General features: G+C 38.9%; 1 protein-coding gene across 4 annotated transcripts in view; it reads right to left on the reverse strand.

The window, feature by feature from the left end:
- Window positions 1–1,187: 1,187 nt before the first annotated feature.
- The window catches only part of Taf2 (TATA-box binding protein associated factor 2), a 29,997-nt gene continuing 5,595 nt past the window's right edge, over window positions 1,188–25,589 (reverse strand). Inside the window, exons 6-26 of one of the 4 annotated variants that reach the window (XM_076173820.1) lie at window positions 24,872–25,035; window positions 23,635–23,851; window positions 22,574–22,812; window positions 21,697–21,834; window positions 21,310–21,393; window positions 20,848–21,061; window positions 18,678–18,932; window positions 16,893–16,994; window positions 14,606–14,712; window positions 14,354–14,486; window positions 13,959–14,065; window positions 13,389–13,555; window positions 11,560–11,801; window positions 10,902–11,147; window positions 10,122–10,278; window positions 7,148–7,367; window positions 5,516–5,672; window positions 3,355–3,510; window positions 3,222–3,245; window positions 2,290–2,416; window positions 1,188–1,609 (exon numbers count right to left, since the gene is read on the reverse strand). In XM_076173820.1, coding sequence (XP_076029935.1) covers window positions 1,368–1,609; window positions 2,290–2,416; window positions 3,222–3,245; window positions 3,355–3,510; window positions 5,516–5,672; window positions 7,148–7,367; window positions 10,122–10,278; window positions 10,902–11,147; window positions 11,560–11,801; window positions 13,389–13,555; window positions 13,959–14,065; window positions 14,354–14,486; window positions 14,606–14,712; window positions 16,893–16,994; window positions 18,678–18,932; window positions 20,848–21,061; window positions 21,310–21,393; window positions 21,697–21,834; window positions 22,574–22,812; window positions 23,635–23,851; window positions 24,872–25,035 — 3,498 coding nt within the window. In that variant the 3' untranslated portion in view covers window positions 1,188–1,367. Of the gene's footprint in view, window positions 1,610–2,277; window positions 2,417–3,221; window positions 3,246–3,354; window positions 3,511–5,515; window positions 5,673–7,147; window positions 7,368–10,121; window positions 10,279–10,901; window positions 11,148–11,559; window positions 11,802–13,388; window positions 13,556–13,958; window positions 14,066–14,353; window positions 14,487–14,605; window positions 14,713–16,892; window positions 16,995–18,677; window positions 18,933–20,847; window positions 21,062–21,309; window positions 21,394–21,696; window positions 21,835–22,573; window positions 22,813–23,634; window positions 23,852–24,871; window positions 25,036–25,589 lie in introns of all 4 variants that reach the window. The other 3 variants (XM_076173819.1, XM_076173822.1, XM_076173821.1) reach the window with 3 other exon arrangements.

Genomic DNA, 25,589 nt, shown 5'->3' on the forward strand with positions numbered 1-25,589 from the left:
TATCCAACCTTGTAACCCATACCATACTTCTCAGACATTTCATCTCAAACATATTTAAACTCATCCTCTTTTATGTTCCATGTCTCTGCCTCATAGTGTTGTCGGCACAATCACCTTTTCATACAATCTCCTCTTAGCATTCATTCCCAAATATCTATTTCTCATTGCACTAAATCCCCCAAGGCACTATATTGCTTCTCTCAATTTACAATCTACCTCCACCTCCACTCTTCCCTTTCCTGCCACACATGACCCTAAGTATCTAAAGCTATCCACTTCCTCCAGCCTCTCTCCTTTAACACTCACTTCCAAACTGCTACCATTCTCTCCCCTTGTACATATCATCACCTGACTTTTCTCCACATTTACCTTCAACTTTCTCCTTCCGCACACCTTCCCAAGTTTCGTCACTAACTTCCTTATTGCCCCCTCTGATCAAGGAGGCTTACATATGTGAAAATACACAAGGACACCTACTCACTGCAAACTGTAATTTCTCAAGTAACAACCTTGACATACTCTAGAGCCAAAAAATTAAAAAAACTAATATCTGTACATATCCCAAACAAGTTCTCCCTGAAATCTTTAAATCAGCTCATAGGTGTATCTAGCGGTATGTTGGTATCATTGGATGTTGAGAGTCTGCTCACAAATGTGCCTTTAGAATGGACACTCAAGATCATCATGGATAATGTGCACTACCATGCAACCCTATCTCCTTTCAAGTGCTCAGCCAACATCTTGGAAATATTGGCACTACAGGGGTACCTTTCTGCACTCCAGACACGAAACTGTATCAACAAATCAATGGAGTTATTATAGGTTCATCTCTGGGCCCAACTTTGGTCAATTCTTATATGTACCACCATGAGAGGGCGGTTCGAATCCTACCACCGGCGAAGTTGAACCAAGGGCTTGGTTCATTAAATTCCAAGCTACAAAGCCCTCTGTGAGGGGGCACCGTCCTAGCCTCCCAATAGGGGGGAGTGTGTGACGTTAAACCATATCATCATATCACCACCATGAGAATAGTATTTTAGACTACCACCCAACTACATATAGTCGCTATGTTGATAACTTGTATGTTGTAGTTAGAATAAAAATAAACTAAAAGTCAGAAATGGACAATGTGTTAGTGCTACCATTTACTTATAAGCCCTGTAGGAGGGGAAATAATTATAGTCATCTCTTACTTTTTTTTTTAATTATAAAAGATCTGTAAATAAACAATCATATTACAGTTACCCTACCTTGCACTGAGAAGGAACAAATGTAATGTAATAAAACAGGTACATATATATAGATTTACGAAAGGTCTACGTAAACTAATTCTCTAAATACCCTTCATTTGACAAAATTTCCTACTTCTAAAATGTAATGGTTTCACCGTTCCCTGGCGATGCTGGACTGCCTGGGTTGGAAGACCCAGAGCTCAGGTTTTCTTCCTTAATATATTTGTCTAATTTATCCAATTTGTCCTGGTCCTTCTGATCATGCTTGTGCTTTTTATGTTTTTTGTGCTTCTTATCCTTCTTCCTTTTCTTAACTTTATGTAACTGCTTACCATTTTCTCCAGCACCATTTTCTTCAAACATACCTGGTTCAAAACCTGAGGAAAAAGATACATGGCATCATTTACCAATATAATATATACCATAAAAGGAGTCTGGTTAATTTGATAAGAGACACATTCCACAATTCCACTTCCAGGCAATGTCTGAGGTTATAATGATATAGGTCTTTTGCAATTAGTCTTACTAGAAACCATATAGAAAAGGAGAAAGATGTATGGATTCTTGAAAGAAAGAAAGAAAAAAAAAAAAAAAAAAAAAAAAAAAAAAAAAAAAAACATGGTATATGTATATATAAATGTATGAATAAAATTAATAAATATATATAAAAAAAAAAAAAAAATACATAGAATAAAAATGAATCTATATACCAAGGGGTCTCCCTAATCTTTGTTCACTTATTCTTTCCATGTGTCCAAACCATCCCAATAATCTTCCATCAGCCCCACCTGTCAGATCCCTTTCCACTCCCGCTCTCCTCCTCACCTCCTCATTTCTCACTCTATCCAACCTTGTAACCCCTACCATACTTCTCAGAGTTAAGTGAACATGCATTTTACTTAATTCTACTTGCAGAGGACTTTGTAATGCTACAAAGTCCTCTGTAAGGGGCACCGTCCTAGCCTTCCGATGGGAGGAGTTTGTGACGTTAAACTACATCATCATATCACTTAATTCTACTAAAGCTCTGGGTATCTTGACCCACCTATAGGCACACCTGCGGCATTTTGGGCATCCCCTGGTAAAGATGCTGTCGATTCTGAAAAGTCATCCAGGCTACCAGGTAACACAGGTGTGGAGTTTCCACCACCATCTAGGGCTTCCTCAAAACTCTCGAAAGAATCCTGAGGAAGAAAATACCAGACATCAAAACTTTAAAAAACAGTGTTACGTAAAAAAAATGCAATTATTTCATGGAAAACAAAAAGAGGGCATTCTTGCTAGCTTCTTGAATAGTTCTATGCAATTCAATAATTCTGTCAAATCCTGAGGAATTTCTTTAATAATTTTGGAATACCCCATACCAGGGTATTGACTACCATTACTGGGGTATTGATAGCATGTTACCATGCTGTAGATGCATTGTAGCATGCATTCAATGCTTTATGGACTGTTTTGGGGTGCCTCTAAGGTATCTAGAGCTACCAAATATATTCATAAATTACTGGAATTTAAGCTTAACATTTTTGAGACTTACATATTGTAAATATGACTTTGACTTTGGCTACCTCCCTTGTAAGGGGATAAAAGTCCTTGATGTACAGTATACACACATGCATATTGTAAAATGTATTTTCGACAGAAAAAGAAGTAATATACATCAAATATCTACCTATCTGTCCATCTATGCATCAAGGGGTTCTTCCACCTTATAACGGAGGTAGCCAAGCCAAGGGCACATACCCACTTCCATCCATCACCCTTTCCTCTCTCTCATCTTAGCTCCTCATGGATGAAGGGTCATCCCTGCCTCCTGCACATTGCCCATGTCAGAAGCAATGCAGCAAGACACAGCACATCCACAGCATAGCCACTTAACTTATATTGCAACCCTCCCCTCTTTGTCCCCTCATGCAGAAATTAGAGACCATGGGGAGGAATCCCTCCAAGCTGCATTAAAATATCCATACATAACCATTCTCCACTCACCCCTATCCCTTGCCTTCTCCCTTCCTGGCTCGACAGACATGGAAAATAGAAAAGACATAAAATATAATTTGGTTATTTCAACACATTTAATGAGTGTGATAGCATGTATAAGCTTACGAATATTAGACATTACCTTGATGAACACCTTGCTGTCCTCTAAAACAGGTGGCTGTGGCTGAACTAACATTTCTATGTTTTTTATGTCTTTGTCTTTCGCAAGCTCTTCGTCATCTGTCAAGGCTTCCCGCTTCACAAGAACTGGGGTTGTTGGTGGTTCTTCAGTTTTTACCTGGAAGATGAGGAACTTTATGAAACAAATAGTTCTTTTCAAACAGACTTTGGTACCGAGATACAGATAAAATCCATAAATTTGCTATGGCATAATAGAATAACTCGGTGATGAGAATGACAAATTGAAATACAGTACTTCAATTGCAGAGAAGAAGTCTAAAGTCCAGGTTAAGGACCTGTTAAACTGGGATTTTTTTTTTTTTTTTTTTTTTTTTTTTTTTTAATAGATAGATGGACAATAAGAATACCAAAAAAGAAGCATTTGAATACCAATCACTGAACCCCTTATTTTATCAAGATGCTCCGGACATAAGCTCGACAGAGAAATCCCTCCCACAAGAAACGATAGCAACACTGTGCATATATGCTCAGCACTAAACCAATACCAACACAGAATAGACACAACATATACTCTATAAAGGATTTATGGAAAACCTCATTCCAACCACGGTGTGCCTTAGGGAGATGGTACTGCTCGAGTAGACAGTCTAGGGAACGTCATCATCATGGCCACAGTAGAAAGGATTACAAAGGATTACAAAGGAGGAGCATGCCGACAGGAGACCTTTTGGTCCATAACTAGGTCGGATGCAGAAAAAAATGATAATAATGATAAATAAATATTATAATAATACAAATAATAATAGATCAAATAAATAAATAAATGGGTAAAGTTAAATAATAAACATAAATAGTCAATAATAATAAATTGACATAAATAATAATAAATGATAATCAAGCAAATAATAAACAGACAAATAATAACCAGACAAATAATAACAAGCAAATAAACAAATAATATAAAATAAATGGCAGGCATTACAGCATCTAGCTTAGGTTTTTACTTAAATGAATCTTGAAGCTTCGAACTGAACTACATTAAACTGTCTCTGCAGGAAGTTTATTCCATTCATTAACTACAATCATCACACAGAAAACACCAAACACTTCATCCTATGCTGCCCCACATATGCGACAACCTGACAACAATTCAGTACTTCTTCACTGAGGACCTTATGGGCTAATCTTGTGGCTATTACCAGTTAACTGAGGCCATAGGTCTTCTGCAAGATAGATCTAAGGCAATGAATTGATTGACTGTTCCCACAAGCAAGATGGTTTTCCAGCTTGCCACCCTACAAAACACTACTCATTAACCTCACACAGGACATACTGGTTTAATTCAATCACACACCACCACAACACAATACTTTTCACTATCTATATACCAAGGGCCTCTTTCTCCTTATATGGGAGGTATCCAAGTCAAAGGAATGTACCCACTCCCATCAATTACCCTTGTTTACCTCTTTGCTTCTCAAAGATAGGGTCATCCCTGTCTCCTGCCCACTGCCTGGGTTGGAAACAATGCAGCAAGACACTCTTCACAACAGACAACAGACTCTTTTGTCATAACATCATGGGCAAGCAAGCAATAATAACAGCATCAAAAACTACAAAGATATCACCCCAAATACTTAAACTATGATTAATATACACAGAAAGTAATATATTCATAAATTTAATTTTGGCCCTATGACATGCACAAGCACAAACAGGTATTACGAATCTGCATACTGCAATTAACCTCTTCCATATGATAATGTCTACAAGGCGTCATGAGGTGTGAGTGGGTATACGTGGATGCCAGCATCAGCATTTTGATTATACTGTATTTATTTCATAGTTGTAGCTGACTGAGCCCCAAATTCTGTGCACTGGCGTGATCATGTTTTCTGTGCTTATCATTACTTAGAGTGAAAGAGAACAAGTAATACAGCAGTGACTATATGTTATAATGGCAGTAGTGTAATGCAACACTGAATCATCACACATTAGGCATCTGATGCTCTGTGTGAGAGTTTGATTTGTACTGAAGAGGTTATAACTAGGTTTCAATTCATTACTTTCAGTATCCTGTGAATTAATTATGAAATATATCAAGGGTTTTACATTCTTAACCCCTTTTTTCTAAGATCAACAAACATTTCCTACCAACTTACCTCAACCTTTTCAATAGGGGGGTTTGGAGGTTTCCTGAGGTTGACGACAATGGCTGGGTCAATGTGCGGAATACATGCGGGTCGTCGTCGGCCATACATGGTGTAATATAAATCCATTGCTGCACACCGTACCCTTGAGTCACTCGGCTGCCCAGAACTGTAGAGTACACAATGCTTCCATCTAAATTGCACCCATTATAATCGTACATGAGGTTACATTAATAAAGGTGTTTGATACGAAGTCAAAACAATAAAAAAGGGAATTCTGTCATAGTTTGGAGTAAATGGACAGATGCTCCTCATTGAAGAAATAACAGCCATGCTGATGTTGAGGAAGACTGATTTTGTTGGTGGAAGATATTATCCACACATAGCAGTATTTGACAGCTTTCCCCATACAACATGTATTCTATGAATGATTATGCTGAATTCTCCACATAACATTCTGTATATATATATGTATATGTATGTATATACATATTTATATATATATATTTTATATATATATATATATATATATATATATATATATATATTTTTACATATATATATATATATATATATATATATATATATATATATATATATACACACACACACACACACCATGGACCTCTTCCCTTATAAGGGAGGTAATTAACTTCCAAGACTTGCTGATTACTTCATTTGTTATAGCTTACAGTTTAAGCTTCATTTTCATTGGATATGAACCATTTATATTATAATGACCTCACCTAAACACATTGTCAGTCTGATCATTTGCATCTGAGTCATTTTCCATAATAACAAAGGTAATTTCCCTTGCCTTTTGCATTTTGTGTTCCTGGTACATCTTCCACAAAGTGATGTGGTCTTCCCACTATCTAAAAATTATGACACATCTGGTCTTATCAACTACTTCTCTGACAAGAGAGAGAGAGAGAGAGAGAGAGAGAGAGAGAGAGAGAGAGAGAGAGAGAGAGAGAGAGAGAGAGAGAGAGAGAGAGAGAGAGAGAGAGAGAGAGAGAGAGAGGGAGAGAGAGAGAGAGAGAGAGAGAGAGAGAGAGAGAGAGAGAGAGAGAGAGAGAGAGAGAGAGAGAGAGAGAGAGAGAGAGAGAGAGAGAGAGAGAGAGAGAGAGAGGGGTGAAGAGGGAGGGGGGTACTGTAAGGAAGAGAGTATGAGAACTGAAAGATAAAGAGTTAAAACTGGCAACTATATTGAAGACTGCATTAAAAAAAAAATACAACATACAAAAGACATTTTTACTACGCTGTTTCCATTCATTCACCCTATTGAGTGATTTAGTCTGAACTAGTACATACATACATATACCAAAGGCTTTTTCCCCCTACATGGGGGGTAGCCAAAAAGAAAAAGGCATAGAAACCACTCCCCCCCATTCCATTTCCTATATATTCCACTCCCCTCCACCCTCCTCCTTCCCTCTTATCTTGGCACCTCCTGGATGACAGGTCATCCCTGCATCCTGCATACTACTGAACTAGTAGCCATTGTTAATGGTACTCATGGGTCTCCTGTGAGATAGAATCATGACAACAGAGTGATTGATTGATTGTTGAAAGTGATATGAAATTACCAAATAAATGCCACCATATCCTCAGCTCACAATTCCCTTAATTGCTTTTAATTACCTCATGAGGTTCCACAGACGTTCGACCAAAGACTCTCTATCCAGCTTGTGTGAGTGACCCATTGTAAATGGCGGTTTTTTGCACATGAGTCGTAATGCCTCGTAACGTATCTGAGGAACTGGATCAGTCTCCACTAGGGTAAGAAGAAAATCAAGGTCGTCGTGGTTTGCCTCAACCCGCAGACCATCTACCAACTGTTCTATGGCAGCCACTCGCACATCTGAAATATGAAAATTACCAAGATTTTCACAAACATTCTCTATGTAAGTCAAATACTGTAAATGCAAACATGGTAACAATATCTTACCACTTTCAGGAAATGCACACCATATATACCTATGCTTTAATGATTTTCTGATCTAAACAAACCCTTCAAGAAAGACTGCTACATTCAATACCCCAACAGCAATCCACAGACATAAACCCCAAAGAAAACACCCTCACACAGCTGACAAAAACCACATTGGCAGGCCTGTGCTCAGGACACCATTCAGTATTAAAACAGTACCAACACAGAATAGCTCCTGGCTACAGATTCAAGTTGCCCCAGATGAAACCATCACACAGAGGACACAAAACACATACTACGACACCCCACAATACCTATCCCCACACAGCTACACAATATATCTTCCCTAAGTGACTTATGGTCCCACCTGGAGGCTGCTACCAGTTACCTGAATGCTGCAGGTCTTCTGCAAGAGATAACAGGGGCAATAGATTGAATGATCATGTTCATCTTCAAACCTACTTAAAAACTATCTTTGCTCAGATCACTCAGTATATATTGCAAGTCTTCTGCTCTTTCTGAAATAAGAAATGTCACCTGGAAATCTAAAGTGAATAAAATATTCACTATTGCTCTTCAAACCTTTCTCAACCTAACTCAAAACTTCTGAAAATCTCTTCCAGGAAAGCTGTAAACAGTTTGGGTAAAACTGCATCACCCTGCCATACTCCTTTCTCCATTTTTTTTTTTTTTATCTTTTCTGTATCTTTACGTAGCCAAATTGCAGAAGTACCTTTTGTATAAATCTTCTCTAGAACCCTTCCTATGTGCTGGTTTGCCCCATGCTTGCGTAGTGAGTTTACTGTTACTATTTGTTCTATGGTTTACCTCCACCCCAAGTCCTTAAGTCCCAGTCTCATATGACCCCATATACTTTAATGATCCACTTTTTCTACCCTCTCTTTTAACCCCTTTGATACGATGACAGCTACGTAGGCGTCATGAGGGGCAAGTGGGTATGTGAGGATGCCGATGTCGGCATCTTGATTATATATATTGTAGTTGTACCTGTGTGACCCCCATACTCTGTAAACTGGCTTCATCATATTTTCTATGGTTATCAAAATTCATGGGTGAATGAGAACGAGAGCTATACAGCAGTAACTTTATTTTTTATAATGTAAGTATTATGATGCAACATCGTGTGTCTGGCAGCTAATGCTGCCTGTGAAATTTTGGCCTGGAGTGAAGGGGTTAAGACTTACCTCCAACTTACTGCCACCTTCACCCCTTGTGCACCTTATACATACATACATATACCAAGGCTTTTCCCCCCTTACAAGGGAAGTAGTTAAAAAGAAAAAGGCATAAAATCATTCCCACCCATTCCATCCCTGAAATACACTCCACTCCCCTCCACTCTCCCTCTTATCTTAGCACCTCCTGGATGACGGATCATCCCTACACCTTGTCCACTGCCCTGGGTCGGAAGCAGTGTCTCAAGACATAGCACATCCACAGCAAGGCCGCTTCATTAAATCGGCGACCCCACCTCTCCGTCCCCCCATGCATAAAAGGAGAAGACAGGGAGAAATCCCTTCGGGCTGCATCAAATTTTGCTCAAACATACTACCTCACCCCCCATCCCCCCACCCATTCCACCTCATGCATCACAACATCATCCATATACAATCATTCTCCATTCACCCCTGTCTTCTGTCCTCTCCCGTCCTTCCTCCACAGACATTCCCCTCTTCCCCAGAACCCCCTTCACCCCATCCATCCACCTCATCCTAGGATGTCCCCTCATGTTCACTCCCTCCACATCTGCCTTCCGTACCTCTTTTACTAGTCTTTCTTCACTCATTCTTTCCATGTGTCCACACCATCCAAATACTCTTTCATCAACCCTATCTTATAGCCTTACATTTACCCATATTTACTATCAACTTCCTTCTTTCACATTCATTCTCAAACTCCTTTACTAACTGCCTTAGACCATTCTCTGACCCAGCCACAAGTGCAGTGTCATCCGCAAACAACAACTGGCTCACCTCTCGCTTCTCTCCACTCTCTTTCACCATCTCCAGTTCTCTGCCCATCACTCTCACATTTATCTCCCATAGCACCCCATCCAAGTGCACATTAACCCCTTCACTCCGGGACAAAATCTCGCGGGCAGCATTAGCTGCCAGACGTGCGATGTTGCGTCATAATACTCGCATTATAAAAAATAAAGTTACCGCTGTATTGTTCGTTCTCTTTCACCCGTGAATTTTGATAACCATAGAAAATATGATGAAGACAGTTTACAGAGTATGGGGGTCATGCAGGTACAACTACAATAAATATAATCAAGATGCCGACATCGGCATCCTCGCATACCCACTTGCTCCTCATGACGCCTATGTAGGTGTCATCATATTGAAGGGGTTAAAACTTCCCCCTACCCTATACATCTGCAATATCTCCAACAATGCTTTCCTGTCTCCCCAGCCATAAGTTTTCTCTAAATCCATAAAGCCAGGAGACACATAGCCATTATCTTTACTCTATGCTCTTGGATTGCTGGGGCAGGTGACAGTCACTGATGGGAATCATAGAGAGGAGTGCAGGATTTGAACCCACGATTAAGCAAATGCAAGACCAGCATGTTACTAATTACACCACCAGTGTATATACATAGACTGATATTAATTAAAATTTTAAGTTTGAAATGAGCAAAAACTTGTGACTTAGACTCACCAATAAATTGTGGATATGCAGCATAACTCTTGAAAATGTCTGATTTGGGAGGAAGATGTAAATTTCTCTGTAGAATCCTCATGGCCTGCAGACAGGCAGCAGTCACAGTGAACTTGTAGCAGGGGAGTAATTTTTCCATGTTCAAGAAGCGTGTCACCTGATCAATACAAAAAAGATCATAAAAATAAATGAATTTTTTTCTTTCATTAACACAATATCAATAAATTAATATTAACATAAAAACTGGAAGAACTAATGTATGTAAAATGAAAACAGAGATATATCTAAATATTCTGGTAATGGTTCAATTTCCATCTCAAAATCCATATCCTTTGAACAAATGTGAGTCAACTCAGTGTGATGTGCGTGCAAGGAAGGCTGGAAATAATTCATGAGAAGCAAGAAAATATAAGCACCAGGATTGGCTACCCCCGTGTAAGGGGGAAAAAGCCTTTGCTATAAGTATGTAGGATTGGCATATGAAGAATGTGAAAGAAGACATAATTCTGGTTGGGAAACAGGGCTAGAGGTAAAGAACGGGAAGGAAATAGTTTAGGTGTTGCTTATTTATTTTTTTATTCATTCATGTATGTACAGGTACATACATAGGTACATACATATACCAAAGTTTTTTCCCCCTTACATGGGAGGTAGCCAAAAAAACAAAGCCATAGAAATCATTCCCACCCATTCCATCCCCTACATACTCCACTCCCCTCCACTATCTTCCCTCCCTCTTATCTTGGCACCTCCGGGTAAGTTTACTTAAAATATTCTTACCTCACTAAGAATTTTCTTGATGTCCTCCCCTATAGCCTCTGCAGTGATGGTGGGAGGATCATGTGCCACTATAGCAGGAGAAACAGATGCTGCAAGAGCATCTACTAAAGAGGCTCGGTAGTAATTGTCGCTGAACTGATTTTTTGAATTGTCACTGTATTTGAACAAATCCATAAGGAATCCCAACACTTCTGGTGGGCAGCTCTTATGGGTGTTCCTCAATCCAGCCATAGCCACTGGTAGAGTCTTGAGAAAAACATACATGCTTGTAAACATATGGTTAAGTATAAAAGATATCTTTTAAATAACTATTATACTAGAGAATTATAAATGCACTGATCAATCATTTAGGTTATATCAAAATTGCATCAAAGTTATCAAGGTCTTCAACTTCTGCATAATTACTCCATTTTGTTTTGCTTTCTTTGTAAACAATGAATATTTTTTTGCAGAAAGGAATGATTTTCCTTATAAATTCCAATTATTTTCATGGAGAAGTGATCTGAGGGGAGATCATGAATTCTTTCCTATGTTGTTTGTGGCTGAAGTGAGGCTGAGCATATTGATATGGTGGTGTGGTTGCTGGAAGAGCAATATTCATCTACATAATCAACACTGAAGACTCTTACTGGAGTGCCTTTAAACAGATGTCACTTACCTTAAGTAAGAAGTAATTTTGAAAATTTGTGAAGTCATTGAGCCTGACAATATTTGGGCATGAAAAAGAGCCAAACATCTTGCGAAAAATCTGCATCATGGCTGGAGGTCCATTCCAATTAGCAACCATGGCATTGGCTACCTGTGTAAGGCAGTGAGCTGCTTGACAACGCACTTTGTAGAAACACTGCTCATTTTCTAGAATAGCATTTAAGGTGTTACGCATCTCTGTGGTCACTGCACCTGTACACAAAATATAAAAATCTTAAACAAAAGGAGTACATTATGCAAGGAACAAGTTTTACATTTGGTCATGAATTTGAGAGGGAGGGTGGAGGGGAGTGGAGTGTATTTAGGGATGGAATGGGTGGGAATGATTTTATGCCTTTTTCTTTTTGGCTACCTCCCTTGTAAGGGAAAAAAAAAGCCTTAGTATGTATGTATGTATGTGTATATATATATATATATATATATATATATATACATGTATATATGTATATATATATGTATATATATATGTATATATATATATATTAATATACATATATATATAAATATATATATATATATATATATATACATACACACACACAATACAATACAAGAATTTAAGAGCAAATTAGATATGGTTGAGACCCCACATGCATAGCTCCCCTTCCTGTAAGATACAACTAGGTAAATATATATATATGTAAATATATATATATATACATATATATATATATATATATACATATATATATATATATATATATATATATATACTATACATATGTATATATATACATATACACATATATGTACTGTACATATAGCAAAAAGCCCATTCTCCCTTTCAAGGAAGGCAACCAAGTCAAACATAAACTCTCCCTATACCCATCCAGAAAACCAATGTGATGATGATTCAATTTACCGTCACAAACTCCCACCAAATGGGAGGCTAGGATGGTGCCCCTTTACAGAGGACTTTGTGGCATGGAATTTAATGAACCATGTCCTTGGTTAAACTTCACCAGTGGCAGGGTTTGAACCGCCATCCCCTTGATCTTTGCCATAAGTAGCGATGCTCTAACTTGCTCAGCCATCAAGCATCCAGAAACCCAACATAAATGTACTAAATTCATAGCAATCACCTTGCCCAAGAACCACTTCTGTACGACCAGATATTTTTGCTTTTGTTTTTATGTGGGTGTTTGTTCAGACTTAGTACCCCCTTCATATGAGGAAAAGGATTTTCAATAAATATGTATTATACACTCACCCTTCTATCTGCCAGACCCCTATTCCTTGGATATAATAATTTTTTCCGCATCTGTCCAACCTTACTTAATTTTTTCTGACTGCCAGAATCTGTCTGACAACTGCAAAAGTCCAGCATTCAAATTTCTTATACATTGCTTCAAGTAGCCAACAATAAAGACCACTACTGATTGTCAAGGAAACTACTGGACAATATATATTCTGTACAAAATATTGTACAAATCATACATACATATACCAAGGGCTTTTCCCCCCTACACGGGGGGTAGCCAAAAAGAAAAAGGCACAGAAACCACTCCCACCCATTCCATCTCCTATATATTCCACTCCCCTCCACCCTCCCTCTCATCTCAGCACCTCCTGGAAAGATATATGGCATGTACTGGGGCTGGACTATAGTAATCTCCAGACTTCTGGGGTTTGCAGAATTGCTCACAATCTTGTCTGGCAAATAGATGGTTGAGCATATACAGACCGTATAGAAAAATAAAGCTACCTCCCATGTAAGGGGGAAAAAAGCCTTTGGTATATGTATGTATAGAAAAATAAAAGGATAAATGTTTTACATACCTTGCTTTGCAAGTCTATACAGGGCATTAATGGCATCAGTCTGTGCAGTGACATCACGCTCATGCCGAAGTTGGTACTGCCACTGGTTATCAGGCTGTTCAACCTCCACTGCACGCATCATTGTCATATCAGGGTCCAAACGGAGCCACAACACAGGCGAGTCTTGACTGAGCATAAGACAGAATATCTTAAGTACCTGAACATGTCAAATGGCTAATACAAGTCTACAATTGTTAAAAACTTGTGTCACATGTATCTGGATAAATGCCAATGAACAATGCAATGTCCTAAAATCCCATAATAGCTTATGATGTTCATTATTCAAATAACCTATAAACAGGTTCTAAAGAAACTAGTAAGTCTACGATTATTCCAACCCTGAGCAGAATGTTCCCCTTTTAATTGATGAAATTGATCAATACAACCAATTTGGGATGAAGAGAGCCTTGAGAAAAAATGGAATATTTGTTCAGCAGGAAAGGGAAAAGAAAATAATAATGATAATAACAACTTTCACGCCCAGTAGATTGTCTATTTGGGGAGCGATTTCAATTTGGCATTTGCTCTTACTCTAAGTGGCTCAAATCCATGTCAACCTCCTCTCCAGTGCACAAAGGAATCTTCTTCTTCTTATTCCTTCTTGATTTTGAATGACATACAATCTCCTTCTTTGAGAGCTGTAAATATAAGAATATGAAAATACAACCAACCATTATGCACCAGGTCCTGGAATGTTAATTTATAATACTGTATGTTCACATTTTCTTACATGGGGATCAAATTTGCAATTTAAATAATAATGAATAGGTGGGAGTGGATTTATGCCTTTGACTTTGGCTACCTCCCTTATAAGGGTGAAAAATACCTTGGTATATGTATGTAAAGTCTAACTGTACAGAAGATAACATGTTTTGATTTAAAGAATATTGTACAACAAAATAATGAGATAGAAAAAAAATTCTTACCGTGTGTTCGATCTGAAGCGTGTGCTTGAATGTTCCGTCCAATTCCTGAAGCCATACAACCAAAGGCCCAACATAACGTCGGATGCCTAGATCACCGATGTAACTCTGTTCGATTGTCATTTCCACGATGTTTCTTGAAATCAAGTTTTAATATTACTTATCATAAGTAAAATAACAATTTCTTACAAATATGGTCACCTTTTAAGCATACAAATTCAATAGAAATCATACGATGGAGAACTTAGATTTTACCTCTTTCTATTGAAGAGAAACTTCATGTTGAACTTGGCATGCCCGCCTTGTCTTACCCACTGGTCACAAAAGACGGTGATATCTTTCCCAGTCACTGTAAATATGGCCTGAAAGACAAACAAAACCAGAAATAGCCTTCATTTACAATCTTGTCTCCACATTGAAGTAGTATATTCTAAACTATAATGTGCACTTATTTTTTAATTAATAGAAGATCTCCCAAATAAGGGAATGATGTTCACTATTTCATTCTCTTACAATGTTGGGTCTCATAATCCTGACAGCATCAGGATACTGGGACAATCCAATGCCATTTGACAAAGGAACCTATACTGCTCTTTGTATTCTACAAAATGGGTTCTCCTGAGAATCCTTAGTAATATGATACCAGCCACTTGTATATTTGTCCCCAGGTTCCCTTACAATATAAAAACAGATTAATAAGAGAGAAATTCTGTTAGCTCAACATGTTATAGGTTACTTAAACCATCTCATTTAGGGAGAAAGGACAAGTTGAGATGGGATGGAAGAGGAAGGGGAGGGGGCAAACATAAACTCAGATGTGAGAAAAAGGAAATATACAAATACAACACATGCATCAACATACCAGAAGAGGCTGAATGACTGCATTGTGAACAGCTGCCCAGGATGTAACACTTCACCCCATACCATACAACACATAATGGAAGACTGCATTATACACAATCATGCACGCAAACAACACAACATACACTCTATAAAGGATTTGTGGGAAAACCCAGTTTCGGCTGTGGCATTCCTTGGGGAGACGGGACTGCTCGGAGAGACAGTCTAGGGAACGACAACAACAACAACAACATACAAATGCATACACACTTTACTATCAGTCACAAGTGTACATAGTCAAACACTGGGTCAAGTCTTATGAGGATGAGGATAATACGAGAATTCCATACACTATGTTGACTTGTCAAGAGAGCTTGAATTATAAAGCTTACAGATGAGCACACTGTCCTTAACTACATGGAAGGGATTCGTGCCATTTGCATGGGTGGCAAGGGCATTTTGTGACGGTTTGGCCCCCAGTTCCTTCCATGCTGGGGGTTGGTGGGTGGTCCTATGGCATAGACACAAGAACACACCAAATACAACACATGAAAAAGAACAGCTTTACCCACAGAGTGGTGGATGTATGGAACATACTAGACGAAACAATAGTGTGTGCAAAAACAATACAAGAGGAATTTATGAGCAAATTAGATATGGCGAGATACAGAGACAGGACACCATGAGCGTAGCTCCCCTTCCATTAAAATACAAGAAGGTAAATACATCAAGAGAGACTTCATTGTACACAGTTACATATGCCAACAACACAAAATATACTTTGTTGGAGATTTGTGGGAAAACACTTCTCCAGCCCCGGTGTTCCTCAGGGAGATAAAAGTTCTTAGCCAAACACTCTAGGGAATGACAACATCAACATGGAAGGTGACTCATACACAAAGAGAGGTTCCTTAAAATGTGATCGAGGACTACAATTCCCTGTGTAGTGCCCTTATTGAATGGAAACTTAGTGCAATGAACAATAGCCCCACAATCCTGGGCCACACTTGATATTTGTGTTGAAAAAGAATGAAACACAATGGCAAAAGCCGACAAGACTGTAAGAATCAACACCGCGTGAGATCGAAACCTTTATTGGTGCAAATACCAATAAAGGTTTCGATCTCACACGGTGTTGATTCTTATATTGAAAAAGAATGGTAATAAATGCAAAGTAATGAAGATGATAATGATTTGGTTTAACATTGCAAACTACCCCCATCAGAAGGCTAGAAGGGACCCCCTTACAGAGGTCTCTGTACCATGGAATTTAAGAAACCATGCCCTTGGTTCAACTCGCTTGCACCAGGGTTCCAACCACTGTCACCTCAACCTCCCTTGAAAGTAACGATGCTCTAACTCACTCCACCAGCAAACATCCATGAGCAGTGAACAGAGTAACAAAGGAGAATATTTTGTTGGAAATAACTAGTGCTTACATTCATGTGGGAAATATTACACTGGACAAGTGGAGCCACTGTGGTGGTAAAGGTGAGACTTAGGAAGGATAGCAAATTGGAGGATGTTAAAAGTAATCAGCATTTTTTCCGGGAGTTTTCAAATGTTACACATTCAGGGGAATGTCACTAAAATCCCTAAATATTGATTGAGTAAGACTTATGTAATCACTACCCTATATGAAACAGGAGGAAGGAAAGGAAGGGATATAAGTACAATAATTACATCATAAAAGTATATTTACCTTTGTGAATGCTGAGGTTGAAATAAGCATGTTTGTCCATCCAACTGGATGACCTTTGTATGCTGCAGCAATGTTTCCCAATGAAAGATGTTTATTGAAAACCTGTGAGAAAGACAAGCAGGAATTCATTTTCAATGCAATCATTGTACATACATACATATACCAAGGCTTTTTCCCCCCTTACAAGGGAGGTAGCCAAAATGGAAAAGGCATAAAATCATTCCCACGCATTCCATCCCTAAATACACTCCACTCCCCTCCACCCTCCCTCTTATCTTAGCACCTCCTGGATGACGGATCATCCCTGCACCTTGTCCACTGCCCTGGGTCAGAAGCAGTGTCGCAAGACACAGCACATCCACAGTAAGGCCGCTTCATTAAATCAGCGACCCCCCTCTCCATCCCCCCCATGCATAAAAGGAGAAGACGTGGAGAAATCCCTTCAGGCTGCATCAAATTTTGCTCACACATACTACCTCACCCCCCATCCCCCCACCCACTCCACCTCATGCATCACAACAATCATTATACTAAATATAAACAACTTCAGTCTCTGATCTCTCGCTTGAAATAGCTTACTCAGAATTATTTCTAACTTCCTGACTGCTATGAAAAATACCTTATATTCATTAAGATTTGCACTTTACTGAGCTCTTCCAATATTGTCTTAAGAAGCTTAAGGGCTTCTGTGGATCACTGAATACCTTAAGCTATATAACAGTTGTGAAGATTGAATAATATGAGTGAGAGTATTACTCATTGTGGACTTCAGTGTACATTCTTGCCATTTCTAATGTATATGGATACCATTTCTACTGTGTATAGCTGGATATATTATCAATGTTCCAAAATCAAGCTGACCGAATGAAAGATTGAATTTCAGCTTTTTCATTTTGAGGGAGAAAAGATATAGTGATAAGTGTGTAAAAGCCAAAATGTTGGGAAAAATTAATTAACCCCAAGCATACAAGGATGCCAATGTCGGCTTCCTGAGGCACGAGTGGGTATATAAGGATGCCGCTGTCGACGTCCTGATCATATTTTTTTTTCTAGTTGTAGCCGAGTGACCCTTTCTTGCTGTGAAAAAGCTTGATTATGTTTTCTGTTTGTGTCTTGCAACACTGCTTCTGACCTAGGGCAGTGGGTGAGATGCAGGAATGACTCATCCAGGAGGAGCCAAGAAAAGAGGGAGGGAGAGGGGTGGATGGGAGTGGAGTATTACTACCTCCCTTGTATGGGGGAAAAACCTTTTGGTATATGTATGCATGTATGTGTTCTCAGTGATTATCCACACTGAGGGTGAAAGAAAATGAGAGAAAGGAAAATATTACAGTTGTAACTTTATATCTGATAAGATGCATACAGGAATACCTCACTATACAACCGAGAGCTATAAAGTAGGTAAAACAAATGTTGGGTGTATGTGAAAGCCCCAGGAGGCAGAAATTGAGGAGGGGGTTGACAGGGTCCATGAACACAACCCCCTATTATTTACATGTAAAACCCTTAACCTCGATATACGAATTTTTGCATTGCGACCAGTAAACTAGGAACTCAACTCAGTTGTATTGTGAGGTATTCCTGTATTGTGATGCATCATCGACTCATTGTACATCAGGCAGCCTAACACTTGCACACAAGTATTTGGCTCATATTGAAGAGGTTAAACATACCAGAGTATGGCTCCTACTTACATTATGTAATGCTATAATCCTATTAGACTTAGAAAAGGTAACAAGCTAAATGTTCCTCTGAAAAGCCAGAACTAGATTCCAATATAAATACCTGAAGCAGGAGCTCCTGTCCAATCCTAAATTCAAGCATACGGATGACAAGATGTGCCTTTTTGTAGTACATCTCGGCATAGCGAGGTGAACATGCATGTGGGTTACGAATATTAAAGTAAAACGAATCCTTTGAGCTTTGCGAGTCTTTGTTGGAGCCCATGTGGAGCGGGTGGTGTTGGTCTGATGGAGTGGCGCTTGGATCCAAGATTATTCCTCCGTACTCTTCTTCATAGGTGATGATATCTTGTAGTTCCTGTTTTCAGGATATAGAATTTTTAAATTCACTCTCTTAAATTGACTTGACTCCCTCCCTTATATGGTGCAAAAAGCCCTTGTTACATAGATAAAACACTTGAAACCCACTATAGGAGAAATAATATCAGAAGTACAGGAGATCCGTATATTTCAACTACTATCTGTATTCCTCTTCAGCAGAAGACGACTACAGATAGCAGTCGAAATATACAGATCTCCTGTGCTTCTGATATTATTTCTCCAATAGTGGGTTTCAAGTATATATTTACAAATGTATTATAACATTACATTTTCACACAGATAGAAATTCACTTTCTGAAATAAGTTATAGTCTACCATTATAAATCCTAAAACTTTTGTTACTCCCCTGCACTTGATTATATAACTGTGCCTTTGTTGGCCATGATTTATTTACTTATATTCTCCCCCCTTACAGTTGAGTCCATCAAAATTAAGGATATAACAACAGTTATGTCATATAAGATGCTTTTGATATAATAATTCAATTTGTAAAATCTTAGTTGTAGTCCGAGTCATCATTATTATGATATGGTTTAACATCACAAATTTCCCCTTACCGGGAGGCTAGAACAGTGCCCTTACAGAGGACTTTGTAGCATGGAATTTAATGAACTATGCCTTTGGTTCAACTTCACCGATGGCAGTTTTAGAACTGTCATCCTCCTCAACCTTAGCCACAAGTACCGATGCCCTAACCCACTTAGCCAGCGAGCTTCCATTACTATACAAGACTTAATTAGCTATTACAAACAGAGTTTGGGAGAGTATGTGATAGAAGAAAGCTAAAGATAAATGTGGGTAAAAGTAAGGTGATGAGAGGTACAAGGGGTGAAAGTGGCAGTAGACTGGAAGTGAACATTAAGGGAGAGCGACTGGAGGAAGTGGATAGTTTTAGATACTTGGGTGCAAGTGTAGCAGGAAAAGGTGGAGTGAAGGTGGAGGTAGAATGTAGATTGAGAGAAGCGAGTAAATGCCTTGGTGGTTTAAAGAGTGTAATGAGAAATAGACATTTGGGAATGGATGCGAAGAGGAGACTGTATGAAGGAGTGATTGTGCCAACAGCACTGTATGGGGCAGAAACGTGGAACATAAGAGAAGAAGAGAGAAGGAGTTTGAATGTGTTTGAGATGAGGTGTCTGAGAAGTATGGTGGGGGTTACTAGGCTAGATAGAGTGAGAAATGAGGAGGTGAGGAGGAGAACAGGGGTAAAAAAGGATTTGGGAGAGAGGGTTGATGAAAGAATATTAGGATGGTTTGGACACATGGAAAGAATGAGTGACGAAAGACTAGTAAAAGAGGTATGGAAGGCAGATGTGGAGGGAGTGAACATGAGGGGACGTCCTAGGATGAGGTGGATGGATGGGGTGAAGGGGGCTTTGGGGAAGAGGGGAATGTCTGTTGAGGAAGGACGGGAGAGGACGGAAGACAGAGGTGAGTGGAGAATGGTTGTATATGGATGATGTTGTGACGACATGAGGAGGAATAGGCGGGGGGGTGGGGGGTGGGGTAGTATGTGTGAGTAAATTTTGACGCAGCCCGAAGGGATTTCTCCCCGTCCTCTCCTTATATGCAAAGGGGGACGGAGAGGGGGGGTCGCCGATTAAATGAAGCGGCCTTGCTGTGGATGTGCTGTGTCTTGCGACACTGCTTCTGACCCAGGGCGGTGGGCAGGGTTCAGGGATGACCCGTCATCCAGGAGGTGCTCAGATGAGAGGAAGGGTGGGAGGGGTGTGGAGTGTATTTAGGGATGAAATGGGTGGGAGTGTTTTTATGCCTTTCCTTTTGTGGCTACCTCCCTTGGAAGGGGGAAAAAGCCTTGGTATATGTATGTATGTACAAACAGATAAAAAAAAAATAATAATAAATAAATAAATAAATAAAGTGAGACTTACCGAATGAATCCAGTCTTTGTATTCATTTAAACCAAAGTATTTCTTGACATAGAGTCCCATAAGATAGCGAGATATTCCAGCTGTAAGCCAGGCATCTGCCCATGCCTGCCTTGAAAGATAACAACCAAAGAACTGCTGGGCCACAGATGATGCCATGGACTTCCTTGTTTCGTACACTTGGTCTATGATTCTGGTGCTGCACAGCAAGTTCACACTGGAGAAAAAATTAAATAAAGAAATCATTATCGATTAAATTGAATAGAACACTACATCACATGGTCTATACTGTAATAATTTTCTTCCCAACAACTATTTCTATAAACATTCTCATATAAAGAGGAAAACAAACAATGAGGAGCTAGTAGAAAATGGTTGATGGAAAATTTAAATGCCAGAGAACAAAAAGACACAATAAAATAACAAATAAAATGTACTCTTAAAAGAATCATACAAAATACTTACTTGAGAATACTCATGGTTGCATAACACTGAACATCATTATAAGCTTCATCAACAAAAACTTGCTTGTATGATGAGTAAGGATACCTAGTAAAAAATTAAAGAAATTAAATTTTCAGTTAAAAACGGAGAATCCCTTGGCTGAATAAAATCAACCGGTTGCAATGCAAACAAATTTAGAGGTAGTGCATAGCAGTAAAATATGTTATTTAGTCAGGTTCAATCTTTTTCAATATACTAGTGGTTTTCCTTGCCAGTACCTGGCAGCAGCTTCAACAGCTATTGCATGCAAGTCATAAATAGAAATGAAAGTTCTTAACTGATAATCATAATATTGATCAAAATAAACCCATATATCAAATGCCTTTTAACAATTCACATAGAACTCACCTTGTAGAAAGGATTTCTTCATAAAATTCAAAACTTTCATGTAAGAACTTGCTGCAAGTTTTAAGCAACGGTAGCAATTGTGGAGGACAGAAGTGGGTGATCTCATTCATGAATGGGTCTACGTAGATTTCAAAAGGCCTGTGGGAGGAATTATCAGTTTTTACAGAAGTATCATCTTTATGATGACTGATGATGATTTGGTTTAATGTCACAAACTTCCCCCTATCAGGAGGCTAGGACAGTGTCCCTTATTAATGGACTTTGTAGCATGGAATTTAACAAACCATGACCTCAGTTCAACTTGCCCCGAGCAAGTTTCGAATTGTCATCATCTCAACCTTCACCGCAAGTAATGACACCCTAACCTACTCAGCCAGTGAGCAGCCAACAGCCATACCACTCTGAACACACTGCTTCTCATCCATCTTTATATTTATATTTATTAATTTATCATTATTATGATTTTTTTTGCATCCGACCTAGATATGGACCAAAAGGTCTCCTGTTGGCATGCTCCGCCTTTGTAATCCTTTGTAACTCCAGCCATCAGTTTGGATTGACAACTGCCTCAATTGGTAGGGATCATGTTGAGTTGACAAGAATAAGACCTACATAAGCCTTCATAGTTCGGAGTAAACCATATTCCAACATTTCACCATACTTTTCCAATTCCAAGAGCTATAAGTGATGGAGTAAACCATATTCCAACATTTCACCATACTTTTCCAATTCCAAGAGCTATAAATGATGGAGTAAACCATATTCCAACATTTCACCATACTTTTCCAATTCCAAGAGCTATAAATGATGTCCATACTTACCATCCAGTCACCTGGACTAAGGCTCCTGATTTCATTTTACAAACATGAGCACTCACCCTACTGCCAGCCCAATGTTTGGAGCACAAGTTGGCGTAGTGAGGATGTAATGGAAAGTTTTACGCCTCATGTCAGGGGTGTGTACCACTTCTATCAGATCCCCACAGCTGATGGCTGTCATGCCTTCCTCTACAGTGAAGTCAAGCCTCCAGGTGCACAGCTCCTGCCAGGTGTCTATGCAAGGAAACCAGAGCCTAGCACTGTTCTCATAACCATATGTGAACATGTGAGCTCCTTTCTGGAATGGATAAAAAAAAAAAAATCATGTCATCTCATTTATCTACAAAGAGAACTCACTGGGAACAGGCATTCCATGACAATGCAAATGTGATTATCAAAAGTCAATGAAGAGATTTTGTGTTGTTTTCTGGACATGGGACAATGTAATCTCAGGTGTTCTGTGTGATTTGTGTAGAGGTTGAATCTGGAACAATTAGGAGTCTGTTGTCAATGTGAGGTGCTGATCTGAATGTACATAAGCTAGAGCAATTCTCTTTTGAGATTTGAGGGATTTCTATACAGTGAAAAGTGTTTCTGCTTTCCAAATGCTGAGCAAGCCACTATTATGCAAACATTCAGAGGATGGTAGAAGAAAAAATGAGAATATTTAATCAATTGGATCCATTCACTGATCCCAAATCCTACACAATACTTCCCATCTCCACAAGGTGAGGTCCTGAAAACTGAATCTGGCCTAAACACTTGCTCAACCTATCATTACCACTTATCACTATCTCCCCATCCTTTACTCCTATTAGACATAAAGTAATTGTGCCTTTGACTTGGCTACCTTCTTTGTATGGGGGAAAAAGCTCTTGGCATATACATACATACATATACCAAAGGCTTTTCCCCCCCTCATAAAGGAGGTAGCCAAAACACAAAAACATAAAAATCACTCCCACCCATTCCATCCCCATCACATTCCACTCCCCTCTACCCTCTTCCCTCCCTCTTATCTTGGCACCTCCTGGATGACAGGTATATACACACACATGAAACCCAGTACAGTATTTTGTGCAAAATTAGATTATACACAATTATTGAATATTCAACTCACATCAACAAGCGTTCCCTCACATCTTGGAATAACAAAATGGAGACCAGCTTGAGGATACTCTAGAGAAAATTCAACTCCGACTCTAATTGGTTTGCCTTCTGTAATCATGTGCTGTGCCTCCGAGGGGACTGTTATTACAAGCTCCCCACGTCCTTGTTCAGGATCTACAGCTGTAACTGCTGTTGTCTGACATTGATTGAAATGATCCAAATTTCTCCTGAAGAAAAAATAAAACAGAATTATATAAAATAAAATAAATGAATCATAAATACTAATGACTGCACAGCTGGTGTCCTATCAAAATAAGATAATGATCAAAACTTTATATATATATATATATATATATATATATATATATATATATATATATATATATATATATTTATATATATATATATCAATCAATCACTTGTTCCCTTCAGTTACACCAGCTCATTCTTTTCACTCCCTTCCAAAAAAATCTTTTTCTTCTATATTTTCTGTCATGCTCTTACCCCATTCTACGTCTGCTTTCCTCTTTGACACCTTGACCTTGCATTTTATTTTTCCTCTTTTTTCTTGTGTCTTTCATATGCTTCCAGATGTCTCTCTTGCAACCAATCCATGTATGCTGGCTAGTACCACCTTCAACTCATCATCCCAACATTTGTTACCTTTCCTTATGTTCCCTCCCATCTTCTAATCCCATATACTACACCTACATATGATTAGATAAATACACATGCAAACACACTATATATATATATATGTAGCATCTATGATACCATAACATATGGCAATCTAAGAGGTAATAATTTTTCCTAATAAAAAAAAAAATGTTCTAAAGCAGTGATTCTTAACCTGGGGGTGGGGGGGTTTGCCCCCCCCCTCCCCAGGAGGCACAAGTGATTTTCAGGGGGGGGGGGACAAGGCTCAGGAGAAAAGTAGAAATTTTACCAGCTACATGTTATTTTCTTTACAAGACATGGGTCAGTATTGTAAAGGTAAGTTTATGAAATAATGAAGAAGTATCGTCATTACTAACTCTTATTTTCAAGTCTCCCAGGCATAGAAATTTTTCCTATGTATTGACCCCCCTCCCTGCAAGGGGGGGATCTATAGATGCAAGGGGCATGTGAAGGAAAAGAACAGTTCCTAGAGGGGGCGTAGTAGTAAAAAGATTAAGAACCACTGTTCTAAAGAAAATAATCCAGCTGATGGTAACTTTAAAATAAAATACCATATTGAAGTAACTTACAGTTTGTTTTCTTGTGATGTGACTTCTAGTAGAGGATCAAAGTACTGGAACTGCACCTCTAAGACATCATTCAGAGTAACTCTGTATACCCGAGTCTGTTTACAATTTAGCCATATGTAACGAAGGCTATCTCTTGCAGGAATCAAAGTCAGCTCAGTAAACCCCTGGATATCAGAAAAAAGAGCAATTATTTACTAACATAAACATGATACAAATATAGGTCACAAATACATTAATAACATAAACCGTTGCATTGGGTTTTAATGATTGGGAACCCTCAGTCCCACAGTAGCTTACAACAGTCCTTGGGCCCTCCAAATGATCTCTGTGAAGATAATACCAACACAAAATAGGCCTGGTCACAGAAACAAACTGCCATTGATGGAACACAGAGAGACAGTGAACACCTCGTCTTATACTGCCCTACCCTGACCTTACCTAGACAATGCAATATTTCATCCCTAAGTGATTTATGGACCAACCTGGTGCCTGGTTACCTGGAATCTGTGGGTCTCCTACAAGAGGGAACTGGGGAAATAGATGCTCTGATTGGGCACCAGAAGGAAACTCTTATCTCAGTCTACAAACAATCCATAAGAACCCCACTCTGTCTTACTGCTCAAGCAGCAAGCTATGACTATCATTCCTTGTTGCTTTTCATTGCTGGGCACATAATGGTTGTTGAATTCACACCCCTTTAATTCATGACACCAGTTTC

This window comes from Oratosquilla oratoria, chromosome 35 (assembly GCF_046742065.1).
Source record: "Oratosquilla oratoria isolate Oo_2021 chromosome 35, ASM4674206v1, whole genome shotgun sequence".
In the NCBI taxonomy this organism is placed as follows: domain Eukaryota; kingdom Metazoa; phylum Arthropoda; class Malacostraca; order Stomatopoda; family Squillidae; genus Oratosquilla; species Oratosquilla oratoria.